This window comes from Xenopus laevis, chromosome 3L (genome assembly GCF_017654675.1).
Source record: "Xenopus laevis strain J_2021 chromosome 3L, Xenopus_laevis_v10.1, whole genome shotgun sequence".
Lineage (NCBI taxonomy): Eukaryota > Metazoa > Chordata > Amphibia > Anura > Pipidae > Xenopus > Xenopus laevis.
Window position 1 is genome coordinate 139768930 of NC_054375.1, and position 13002 is coordinate 139781931.

Sequence of the window (13002 nt, forward strand, 5' to 3'; positions counted from 1 at the left end):
CTACCTTAGCAACCAGGCAGTGGTTTAGATAAGAGAATTGAATTTGAATAATAGAGAAACTGGATAGCAATGTAAAGGTATAAAAAATAACAATAATAACACAGAGCAACATTTTTTTGGTTGCCAGGGTCAGTGACCCCCCCCCCCCATTTTAAAGCTGGAAAGATGATGAAAGCAAATAATGAAAACCAACTGCAAAGTTGTTTGGAACACGGCATTCTATAGCATATTAAAATTAATTTAAAGTAAAATCCCGAATACTGAGAAAATCTGAGAGAAGAGCAAAGCCACATCCAATAAAGTCACACATGGCAAAATATATCCAAAATGTCTCAACATAATTTATTTTTTTTTCCCGTTAAAATGTACAGTTTTTTTTTTCTGAAAGCACTTACTAGAAAGGAGGAGTGGGAGAGGGACGGGTGAAAGTTTTCTTACATACAAACCAGACAGGGATTAGAACCCCCACAGCGTCAAGAAAAGGCCGGAGGAAGAAGAAGAGAGATAGAGAGAGAGGAAAAAAAGCCTTTGCAAAATTACAAGATGTGATGGAGAGTAAAACCGTTTTTTTTTTAAAAATCTTAATTGCCATAATTAAAACCACAGGAAGGGGTGGAGGAGAAGAGAGGTGAATTTGCATACACAATATAAAGGACCCATCAACTGCCCTCCTCAGTCTGAATATGTGCGGGGAAAAAAGGAAAAATAGCGCTGGTGTGTGCCGGGTGCTTAGCAACGCCCACAGCTGAATGAAGGGCCAATCAGATTGGCATTCCTGCATTCACTTACAATGGAGCCATGTTCAGTGCACGCAGGAGAACGTGTCTTTGTATGGGGAGAAAATGGCAATTTCTCAGAAAAGTCAAATGGCTGTTCCTATAGAATACACAGGGATATACAAACGGACAGACAATGCTTCTATACACATCAGAATATAAAAAAAATAGTACTTTAACAGAATGACGATGGGGGGGAGGGGGATATTTCATGAATTGCGAGGGTGGGGGTTTCATTCTGCGGGTGTGTGCAGAGTCCAGTAATAGTAGAGTTGGTGCACAAGTTGCTCTGTGCTAGCTGCCCTAGTCTTTATGTAAAGGGGTCGACCCCTGCCTTGATTAAAAATCACAAGACTCATGTCCATCAGAATAGTTACCCCCCACACACAAAGTATCATCAATTGCCTTTATTTGTTCTAGGCTGATGGGGTTCTAGGCTGATGGGGTTCTAACAATCACTATCAGTCGTGTTCTGGAAGTGTGCTAGATACTGTACCAGAAAGTGCTTTACATTGGGCTCCCAGAAGCCATGGAACAAGGCAGAGTCGCCCCTATATATATTGGGAAACAAGGCACACACCGGCAGAGCTAAAAGCCGCACCATCCCAGCAATGATGACCAACGACCTGCATAGGAATACAGAAAGTGGCAGCATAAAACTGCAACTGAAGAACAGAGTTTTAAGGCACTGTCAATGTTTTTGCCTTTGTGAGCACACACAAACTGCCATGTGTTCTTAAAGGAAAACTATACCCCCAAAATGAATACTAAAGCAACAGTTTATATCATATTAATTGACACATTAAAGAATCTTACCAAACTGGTCTATATATTTAAGTAAATCTTGCCCTTTTACATCTCTGGCCTTGAACCACCATTTTGTGATGGTCTGTGTGCTGCCTCAGAGATCACCTGACAAGAAATACTGCAGCTCTAACTGTAGTAGGAAGAAGTGTGGAAGCTCATGTGACATAACATGTTTATGTGCACCGTAAATCATAGGTTCCCAGGGGGCGGCCCTTGTTTTTTAAAATGGCAGTTTTCTATTTAGGATTACCCAATGGCACATACTACAAAAAAGTATATTATTATGAAAATGGTTTATTTACATGAAGCCGGATTTTACATATGAGCTATTTTATGCAATATCTTTTTATAGAGACCTACATTGTTTAAGGGCTATAGTTTTCCTTTAAGGCAAAACATTGAGAATACAATGAATCTGCTAGACTTCAGCCTCGGCTCGCTGGCCACTCTCCGTATGTCAAGCAGGCGTGTGAATGGCAACATGTGAATATACACACGCACACTGGTAACACACGCACACAGGCACACCTGGCAGGTAATGCATGAAAAATAATGCGAGCAGATTGGCAGAAATGCAAAAAGTCCAGTAACACCGGCAAATGAAAACGCTCCAAAAGCATTTACATAAACACTTGAGTCCACTTGAAAATTACTTGAAAATACAGGTACATTTTTCTGCTAGGGCTTTTGGGGCCCGGTATATGAATATTCATAATTAAGTATCACTGAACACATGGGGGGCTTAGTTTGGAGAACACACAGACACACAAAATAAAATCCTGAATGCAGAAGACCTGATAATATATATATATATATATATATATATTATATATATATATATATATATATATATACACACAAACAGAAAAGCTGATAATACATGATGAGGGGGGAAAAAAACTATGCCAGGACAAATAAAATAATTTTCATTTTTAGTGTTACTGGTCCTTTAAACCGGATTAGGAGAAGGAGCCACAACATAGAAGATGACCAAACAGTGAGGGGGGAAGAGACTGAGGATACATGATCTGTCCTTCCTAAAATGCCATTTTATTGTGTAGGAAATAAGTGCTTCTTCTTACAATGAGATAGGAGTACTACCCCCTTGTACAGTGGGACAGAGGAGCAGTAAAGGAGAAGGAGCTTCTTGTCCCAAAAAAACAAACACATGCAGCGTTCAATAGCAGGACTAAGTATTATTTTGTATCTTGGAAACGGATAGTTAGCTGCAGTTGTACTCTGCACTACTAGCGAACGGTGCATGTGCCGATGTGTAGTTGGGTATATCAGACCCGCCTCCCCCTTTACGGGTTCCATGTACCCCAGAACTTGTGAGATCATCAGCGACAGGACTGAACCATAGCCACAGAGGGGGGGAGTTATTATGCCCTTCTACCCATCGATTGGGCTTTGAAGACTTCTCTTCCCTTCAGCACCCCATCTTGGATATCACAATTTGTGAAGAAAGAGCGGACGCACGTTGAAAATATACGCTTGCCGCGGCGGCTGGCTTACAGCCGGCGACTCAATAAGGCTACAGGGTTAGATATTTTTTTTTTGTCTTTCTTAATATTTTTCTTTTAAACTCGATTTCTAAAAACAAGATTTTTTTTTCCTATTTCCGTGCGATTTTCCGCTAGAGCTGTTTTTTTTTTATATCTGCTATATTTTTTTTTCTCTTTTGCTTCCATTATAGTAAAAAAACAAAAAAACATGAGAATAATAATGGAACTGAGGGGGAGGGGGGTATTCCCCCACCCCCGCCAACATTTGTATAAACTGGAGAAAGAGACAGAGTGAATAAAAGAACCTTTCTACAGAAAACAAAAATATCAGGAAAACCCCAACAAAATTATATATATTTTTTTTTTTGCACTGGGGAAATAAAATAACAATAAAAAAAAAAAACATATAATATTAAATCTACAGCAAGGGATATAAGGGAGAGGAATAAAAGTCCTGTCAGTATAAAAGGCCTTGTTTAGAGTCTGCAAGAGAACGGTGAGTGGCAGATGGGCTCTTTTTTTGGGGTGGCCCCCTCATCTCCTCATATACGGGGAGTTTAGAGTTTGTTTGGGAACTGCAGGGGAATTCATGTAGGAGTGGTGCGGAGGAGGGGTGTACATCATATTTCCATGGGGGTTTGGCTGCATAGGTTGCTGGGTGTAGGCCTGGGCACCCATCATGCCCATGCCAACCTGCATGGGATACTGTGATGTCTGGTTCATATAGGCGGCGTTGCTATGATACGAGCTGTTGACCATGGGCTGGGACATGCGGTAGCTGCCCATAGCATTGAGCTGGTTCATGGTGTTGACATTGTAAGGGGAGGTGGGCATGAGGTTGACGCCCATGTTCATGCTCCGCTGGACGGAGAGTGCTCTGGCGGACGACTGCATGCCTGGGGTGCTGCGTCCGTACAGTTGCTGCTGGTGAGGGGAGGGTGCAGCAGGAAGTGGGGCAGATTTGGAGCGGATGGAAATGTGCCCCTTGACGGGCATCTGGCTTTGAATACGCTGGCTATGTGAAATGCCAAGATTGCCCGCCGACATGTTGCACTGAAGGAGGTTCATGGTAGGAGGGGGGGTCATGGTGGCTTGTGCTTGGGGTCCCCCAGTTAGAGGGTGGGAGGAGGTGAGCTGGGAAAGGCCCGCGTTGGAAAGGGACACACTGTTTGCATAGGAGGTGACTGCCGGAGCGTGGTTGTAAGGCATAGAATGAGGGTCCATGATAGTGTTGGTGAGTTGCTGCAATTTTGCCAGGCTAAAGGTGGCTGAGGGCTGAGTGTAACCACCAGCCCCAAAATCCCCTGGATAGATGCTGAGGTTGCCGCCATTGCTCTGGTCTGGGATCTCCATGATCATTGGCGAGGGGCCAAAACTGTTGTTCATGCTGCACTGTGACATTGGGGGCTGCTGCTGCTGTTGCTGCTGCTGTTGCTGCTGCTGCTGTTGTTGTGGGGGCGGCTGTTGTTGTTGTGGGGGCGGCAATGGCGGAGGGGGGGGAGGCGGGGGTGGTGGCTGGTTATTGTTGCTGGGAGGTCGCTCTGAGGCACAGCTCTGGGGGGACTTAATACCACAAGCTTGGGCTGGCTGCAACATGCTTGCCATGCCAGCCATCTGCTGATTGACAGAGCACCCATTCTGTGCCAAGCTGGCTGTGGATGGCAGCCCCCCTCCTCCATTAGCATTGCCGCTACTCGCATAAGAACAGCTGCTCTGTGAGGAAATGCTGCCACCCCCCATGCTCGAGTCATAACTGCTGGGGTTCTCGTAGTTTTCTGTAGTGCTCTCAATGCTACCGAGGTCGCTGAAACCGCTATCCACCACCTGCTGAGAATGATCCGACACAGAGGGAACATCCATCATGGGGCTGGTGGTCTCCAAGTTCTGTATAGAAGGAGCGGAGAGGGAGCCCGCATCTGGGCTAATCTGTGGGTACACACTAGTTCCGTTACTCTCCAAAGTTTGTGGAACGCTTGGGCTGCTTGCTGATCTCACCGACTGGCTGGGGTGGGAATGGACAGAGGATATAGGGCTGTCGTGGGCAGAAGGATGGCACTCTTCAGGTAAACTTAGCTGGGGGTCTTCCTCTGCCTGAGTGAAACTCTGCAAAGTCTGACATGCTGTCAGTGTCTCGTCCTCACAGTCCCCATAGTTCCCATCATCTCGCTCGCTGCTCTCCTCCTGGGTTAGAGACTGCACAGCTTGCACAGTCTCCAGGTCCAACTCAGTGTGGGGTATGACCTCCTCTGCTTCCTCTTCTTCCTCCTTCTGCTCTTCCTCTACTTTCTCTTGACATTCCTCAGCCTCCTCTAAGCAGGAAGGAGGATCAGGCACTTCTGTTGCCTCCTGTGCACCATCCCCTTTGTCGTCATCTTCACTGCTACTAACTACACAAGGCTCCTGTGGTGCTGGCTCCTCTGGTACTAGTTCCCGCTCCAACTCCTCCCCTTCCTCAGCTTCCTTGGCACCGTCATCTTCATCATCAGCATCCTGGTCCTCCTGCTGATTGGATACAGTTGCTGTTTCAGGCTTTTCCTCTGGTATTTTCTCCTCTTCTTCTCGATCAGCCTCCTCTGTAACAGCCTGAGGTTCATCTCCAGCTTGCGCCTGCATTTCTGGTGACGCTGGGTGAGTTTCAACCTCCCGTGATGAGCTTTCGCTACAGCTACTGCTCTCAGATGGAGACGGCGGCTGCACAACAGTATTAGTAGGTTCCTCTTCTGCAACCTTTTCAGTTACAGTTTCTACAATTTCCTTCTCTGGCTCCTTTCTTTCTGGAGATTCTTCTCTGGTAGGCTCTTCCTCCTCTTGGGTTCTCGACTTTCGCGCAGGCCTAGCAGGAGGAGGACTCGTGGGTAGTGGCGGTGGAGGCTCACGATTTAATTTGAAACCTGGTTTCCGCCCTGGACGTTTCTTCCAGTGCAGAGGTTTTCTGCTTTTACCTTTGGGCCACCCCTTCTTCTTGACAGGAGGAGGATTACAAGTATCGGGTAAAGAGGCCGAGCCCTCTGTGGAACGTATTGTAGAGACAGGAGGCTGTACAGTTGACCCTAAAATTGCAAATGAAACAGATGTCAATGGAGAACTCTCAGGTTTTGCACAGGGGCAGCATTATAATAAAGATTTATCAGGGGTTAACCTACTTCCCTGACCGCACTTACCTTGGGTTTGCTCTGTGTTTGATCTGCTTTTGCCCAATGGTCGATTATGCCTCAGCAGGGGGTACGGAGTGAGGTAAGGGAAGTAGCTGGGAGAAAAAGGAGTATCATGGCCACTGCCCTCCTCTTCAGGCTCTAGTCTTGGCATTTGTCGCTCCGAGTCAGAGTCATCGAAGGGCTCGTCTAGGACTCGGGTGGTCTCAGAAATAGTCTCTGTTACTACGCTGCTGTTGTGGTGATGCTTACGTCTTCGAACACGACGTCTTCTGTGTGCTCCAGGCTTCTGACACAAAGGAGAGAATAGGGCGGTCAGTCTTGTGATGAGTACATGTTTAGCTATACGAGTAAGGTCAACTACAAGAGTTGTGGTTGCCTTGGGCTGATACAGAAGCACAAAACATAATGTACAACATTTCTAACCTACTATTTTAGTTTAGCTTTAGTTCACCATAAAAATGAGCACACTGCCCAGACTGCACTGTGCTATATGCAACTTTCTGTATTTGCATTCACAGCAGCTCCTGCAAAAAATCCCACCTTTAAGCCAAAGTTGTGGAATTGTATTCAGAATTAAGAGTAAAAACAATTTAAAACAAAACTTGCATAAAAATAGGTAATGCAGTGAAAGCTAGGCCCTAATTGTGAAACATATTTATTCAACAGAAACATCTATATTCTAGGCATTATTCCTGGTTTTATAATAAGCCCACCTTGCGTTTGAGAGTGGGCTTGGTTAGGATGGGTGGGGAATCAGAACGCAGGCTGTGATTCTCCTCTTCTTCATCTTCATCCTCTTCTTCGCTGCTTTCACTAAATCGTCTTAGCTGTGGGTGCTCGCTATCGAAACGCTGAGCCAGTCTTTCCTGTTGCTCTAGGAAGTCTCTACGGAGTATGGGATCAGCCAGCCTCTTCAGCCTCCCCCTCCTTGATCCAGAGCGACCTCTTTCCCCATTTCGCCGAGGAGGCCCAGGGGTTTCCCTGGCAAGCAGCCTTAAGAGATCCGCCGCACGACTGGAAGACCCAAAGCCTCTGCCCCGCCGCCCACGTCTCCCTCTTCGGCCTCGTCCAGGAGGCCGACTATTGGTAGGCAAGCTGTCCCGAAGCAAGTCCTGGAACTGTCGAGGGTTTGCAAAGCGAGAGTTTGGGGAAGAGGGACGGAGTTTAGGTGGGCTCTTCTCCTTTTCCAAGACCGGACATGTTTCTCTGTCAAACTCTCTTGAGATGCTTCTCAGGACCTGTTGCTAGGGAGGGAGGGAGTAAGGGAGAGTGTTAACTGCAATGGTTCCTGCTTTTTGTTTTTTTAGACATTTCACACCACCAGCTTTTTGATTTGCACACATAAAACTTAAATTCTCTCCCCATTAAAGGGATACTGTCGTGGGAAAACATGTTTTCTTCAAAACACACCAGTTAATAGTGCTGCTCCAGCCGAATTCTGTTCTTTGTGCCATTTTCAAAACAGCAACCTGATTTTTTTACATTTCATTCTGAAATCTGACATGGGGCACCTGGGAAACTGACAATATGTCTAATATTGTCAGTTTCCCAGGTGCCCCCGGTCATGTGACTTGTGCTCTGATAAACTTGAGTCATTCTTTATGGCTGTACTGCAAGTTGGAGTGATATCACTACATACACACACACACACACACACACACACCAGCCCAACAACAGAACAATGGGAAGGTAACCAGATAGTAGCTCTCTAAAAGAAGATAACAGCTCCCTGGTTGATCTAAGAACAGCACTCAAATCCAGTGAAATCCAGGTCCCACTGCGACACATTCAGTTACATTGAGTAGGTGAAACAACAGCCTGCCAGAAAGCAGTTCCATCCTAAAAAGCTAGCTCTTTCTGAAAGCACATGACCAGGCAAAATGACCTGAGATGGCGCCTACACACTAATATTATAAATAAATACACTTGCTGGTACAGGAATTAAATTTTATATGGTAGAGTTAATTATTTGCAGTGTAAACACAGTAATTTAAAAATAAAAACATCAATAAAATCATGACATAATCCCTTTAACGTTAATTTGTAAAATACATACATTAATTTGAAATATATGAAAGCTAGACTATGGCTACCCAAAGGAAGAAGGCACAGGGCTGCATGCATATTTCAAAACCTTTTTTATCCCGAGCCTAAAGCAATGCTTTTACACTGCTTTGAAATCAAGTCACTGTATAGGTAAGTGACCGAACAGGACTTAAAGATAGAAGAGCAGGCTAGCAGTATTGTTACAGCCCTGCCACTATTACAGTCCATCATACTCACACTGCTGTCTTTCAGGGGACTTCTTTGTTCTTCATCTTCTTCCTCCTCATCCTCTTCCTCCTCCTCTTCTACTTCAGATTCCCCTTCATCATCCGAGACCACAGAGTTGGTGACAATAACAGGCGTCCACCGCAACGCTTCTGGATCCACTTCTACTTCCCGCGGCCGGGCCTGCAAGCGGCTCATGTGTGTCTGGATTTGTTGTACCCGACGAACCAACACAACGCTGTTCAAAGATAAAGACAAACATAAATGGTAATTTATTGGGAAGTAAAGGGGGGTTAAAAGGGTAGTTCAACTTAGAAATAACTTAGTACAGGGGTGCCTAGCAGTAGACCTTTGGCTGGTGATCAGTAGATCTCAAGGCTTGTCTAAATCACCCTCTATTTCATGGTTTTCATCGAGATATTTATTAAGCTACTGTATAGAAATAGTGGTTTGTTAAATATATCAATATAAATTCTCTCCTAAATCAATATTATAGTTAAGTAATATATTTTTCATGGAACAGAATACTAACAATGCTTTTATGGATGTAGATCATAACATTACTAAAAGTAGACCCACATTAGTAAAGTATGGGCCCTCCTGACTTAGTATGATGTAGACTACGGGGTATATTTATCAAAGAGAGAAGTTAGAGATCGCTACAGTCCTCTAGACTGAAATTCCGCCACTATCCATTCATTTCTATGGGATTTATAAAAGAGTATTTATCAATGGGTGAAAGTTCATCCTTTGATAAATATGCCTTTCAAAATCCCATAGAAATTAATGGATAGTGGTGGAATTTTACTCTAATGGATGGTGGGGATCTCTAACTACACTCTTTGATAAATATACCCCTAAGAGAGTGATATTCTGAGACAATTCGCAACTGGTCATCATTTTTTAATGAGAGACAGGAATATGAGCAGGAGAGGGCCTCAACAGAAAGAATGGTAATAAAAAGAGTCAGAAGAAAGTGGCAACTAATTCAAAAACTTAAAAAATAAAAAATGAAGAAAAATTGATTACTCTTCAACAGTGATCCCCAACCAGTAGCTCGTGAGCCACATGTTGCTCCCCAACCTCTTGGATGTTGCTCCCAGTGGCCTCAAAGCAGGTGCTTATTTTTGAATTCCAGGCTTGGAGGCAAGTTTTGGTTGTATAAAACCAGATGTACTGCCAAACAGAGACTCCTGTAGGCTGCCAGTCCACATAGGAACTGCAAATAGCCAATCACAGGCCTTATTTGGCTGTGCACTCCCAGGAACTTATGCTTGTGTTACTCCCCAACTCTTTTTACATCTGAACGCTGCTCACGGGTGAAAAAGTTTGGGGGCCCCTGCTCTACAACATACTAAAAAGGTAAACGTGAACTACCCCTTTAAAGTAAAAGGGGCAACCCCCCAAATGAGTAAGAACAGCAGAAGCTCACCGGTCTCCTCGAAGTTCCAGCATACGAAGCTGCTGCAAGGTGGCTGCAATGTCCTGGGGGCAGATGCCAGTCAGCTTGGTGAGCCTTTTGATGCTTAGTTGGTGCTCTCGGTTGTGATGTAAACACTCTAGTACCACACTCTTCCAATACGCCATGTAAGAGAGTCGGCCCAGATCGGAAAGTGGCTTTTCGGGGGATCCTGCTTGCCCCTCTCGTTTAGAAAGTAGGTAACCTATGAGGAAAATGCAAATGTGTCAAGCGTTACTAGCTAATGGCTTAGACATCAGTAACAACAGAGATAGAATCTGATTACTCTGCTGCCGTCTGTACTGCAGGGAAGTTTTGCCCTTAGCCCTGGGGCACTGAATGCGGACCGAACCCTTAGGCAAGTTAATATTTGTAGAGTCTTATTTGCTCTCCTAGATACTCCACGAAACCATTCCTGGAGGGGACAGTCAATGAAGGGGAGATTTGGAAAGTTAAAGGGGAACTTTCGCGAAAAATAAAATTTAATCTAAGCTTCCTCATACTGAAGTAAGAAACTTTCTAAATACAATAAATTATAAATTCTGCATCATTTCTGAAATAATCAAGTTTATCTTCACCATCCCTCTCTCAGCATATGTTTTTCTTCATGCAACAGTTGGGTGTCAGATGAATGATCCATGGGGGGGGGGGGGGCTCCCTTTCCTAGCAGATGTATTAGAGCTCACTCAAATAACTGATTCCAGTACAAACAAAATCTAACATAACTGCCTTTTGCACAAATTCTCCATGTAGAGAGACAGGATTACTGATGGTTTTAATAGAATGAGCATTAATAAGTCTTCAAGGCAAAAGTAGTCCCCCTATAAGATATATTGGATCATTCACCTGCCACCCGACTCCTGAATGAAGACAGAATGAGGAGAAACAGATGCTGAGAGAGGAATAGTGAAGATAACCTTAATTATTTAAGAAACGGTATTGAATTTTTAATGGATTGTATTTATAAAGTTTCTTGTTTCAGTATGCTGAAGCCAATATTAATAATTCACATTTTCGTGATAGTTCCCCTTTAAGTTTGGATGCAGCAATATTAAAGCAGTGGAACAAACAGTCCATCCCCCCATACTGGTAATGAGTATGTTGCCCCCATCTTACTGAAGTCTATAAGAAAGCGACCGTATCCTTTTCTCTGGTACTGTGGAAGAATCATGATGCAGGACACATTGTACTTCTGCTGGCAGTGCTTCTCCTGTAGGGCAATACAAAGACAGGTCATTATAATAAGGAACAGCCACGACAGGGCGCAGTGTCTGAGAATTTTCATATAAAAATATCTTTAAAGGGATACTGTCATGGGAAAACATTTATTTTTCAAAACACATCAGTTAATAGTGCTGCTCCAGCAGAATTCTGCACTGAAATCAGTTTCTCAAAAGAGCAAACAGATTTTTTTATTTAATTTTAAATCTGAAATGGGGCTAGACATATTGTCAATTTCCCAGTTGCCCCCAGTTATGTGACTTGTACTCTGATAAACTTCAGTCACTCTTGAGTGATAATCACTGCCACCCTCCCCCAGCAGCCTAACAACTCAACAAAGGGAAGGGAACCAGCTCCCTAACACAAGATAACAGATCCCTGGTAGATATAAGAACAACACTCAACAGTAAAAATCCAGGTCCCACTGTGACACATTCAGTTTCATAGAGTAGGAAAAACAAAAGCCTGCCAGAAAGCAGTTCCATAGTGCAGCACTGGCTCTTTCTGAAAGAACATGACTAAGCAAAATGACCTGAGATGCACCTACACACCAATATTACAACTTAAAAAAATATATATACTTATTGGTTCAGGAATTACATTTTATATGGTAGAATGAATTATTTGTAGGGATGTACCGAATCCACTATCCTGGATTCGGCCGAACCCCTGAATGCTCCCCTGAAAGATTTAACCAGATATTGAACCGAATCCTAATTTGCATATGAAAATTAGGGGTGGGAAGGGGAATTTCACTTTCTTGTTTTGTGACAAAAAGTCATGTGATTTCCCTCTCCACCCCTAATTTGCATATGTAAATTAGGATCGTATTCGGTTTGGCAGGGCAGAGGGATTCGGCCGAATCCTGCTGAAAAAGGCTGAATCCTGAACTTAATCCTGGATTCAATGCATCCCTAATTATTTGCAGTGTAATTTACAAATAAATACTACACCTTAAACCCTTTAACCTCACGTTTGCCTGTTGGCCAGAGCTCACTTGCATTACGACTTATAATAATAATTTGCACACGAAAATATCGGTACATATCCATGGAGCATATTCTACATCAAATCACCATCAAAGGGCCACTACTTGCACGAGGGGCAGCCAATTATGGGGTGCAGATATTAGAAACCTCTGTTACAAGCGAGAAACAGTCTCATCACAATTACGTATTAGTCCACCAAAATCCAATTGTGTGAGAAAGATGGAAGACCGACAAATACCTGCACCTAGCTAGATCTCTTGGATCTGGGTTTACCAAGACTAACTGGGTGCTTACCCCCTCATTGCTTTTCTTCCCTTACTATTACTTTGTCTGCCATGTAATGTTTAATTGAAAATGTTAAATAAAAACCTATATATATATATATATAAAAAAAAAAAAGATGCAAGACAGATATTTAGGCTGAGCGATTACAGGTTGGTGTCATCAGCACTGGCACTAACCCTCTGAAGCTGGCAGCTAACTGCTGATAACAAGGATGAAAGATTCGCTTGATGCTGCAACAGCCACAAAGAGAGAACTCCTGGGAACCAGACTTATTTAGAATTCTGACGCCTAAAGCCTTTCATATTCTCCAGGAAACAGACTTCTGCATGTTATTAGAGCCCCATGGAACCCTCTAATATAAAGCTTTTGACATGTTATTCCATGCACTTGGCATTTGCTTTAGAACTAGAGCAGGGTCATCTAACCACTGGCACTGCAAAGAAGAGGAGATTTGTCACCTGGCGACTAATCTCCCCGAATCTGCCCAGACCCTAAAACAAATAGCAGCTTTCACCCGGGGGCCATTTTCCCACT

General features: G+C 43.8%; 1 protein-coding gene across 3 annotated transcripts in view; it reads right to left on the reverse strand.

The window, feature by feature from the left end:
• Positions 1 to 321: 321 nt before the first annotated feature.
• Positions 322 to 13002, reverse strand: part of kat6a.L (K(lysine) acetyltransferase 6A L homeolog) — a 51544-nt gene continuing 38863 nt past the window's right edge. The window contains exons 12-17 of one of the 3 annotated variants that reach the window (XM_041587066.1): positions 11090 to 11183; positions 9947 to 10178; positions 8527 to 8752; positions 6957 to 7481; positions 6250 to 6529; positions 322 to 6138 (exon numbers count right to left, since the gene is read on the reverse strand). In XM_041587066.1, coding sequence (XP_041443000.1) covers positions 3623 to 6138; positions 6250 to 6529; positions 6957 to 7481; positions 8527 to 8752; positions 9947 to 10178; positions 11090 to 11183 — 3873 coding nt within the window. In that variant the 3' untranslated portion in view covers positions 322 to 3622. Of the gene's footprint in view, positions 6139 to 6249; positions 6530 to 6956; positions 7488 to 8526; positions 8753 to 9946; positions 10179 to 11089; positions 11184 to 13002 lie in introns of all 3 variants that reach the window. The other 2 variants (XM_041587065.1, XM_041587064.1) reach the window with 2 other exon arrangements.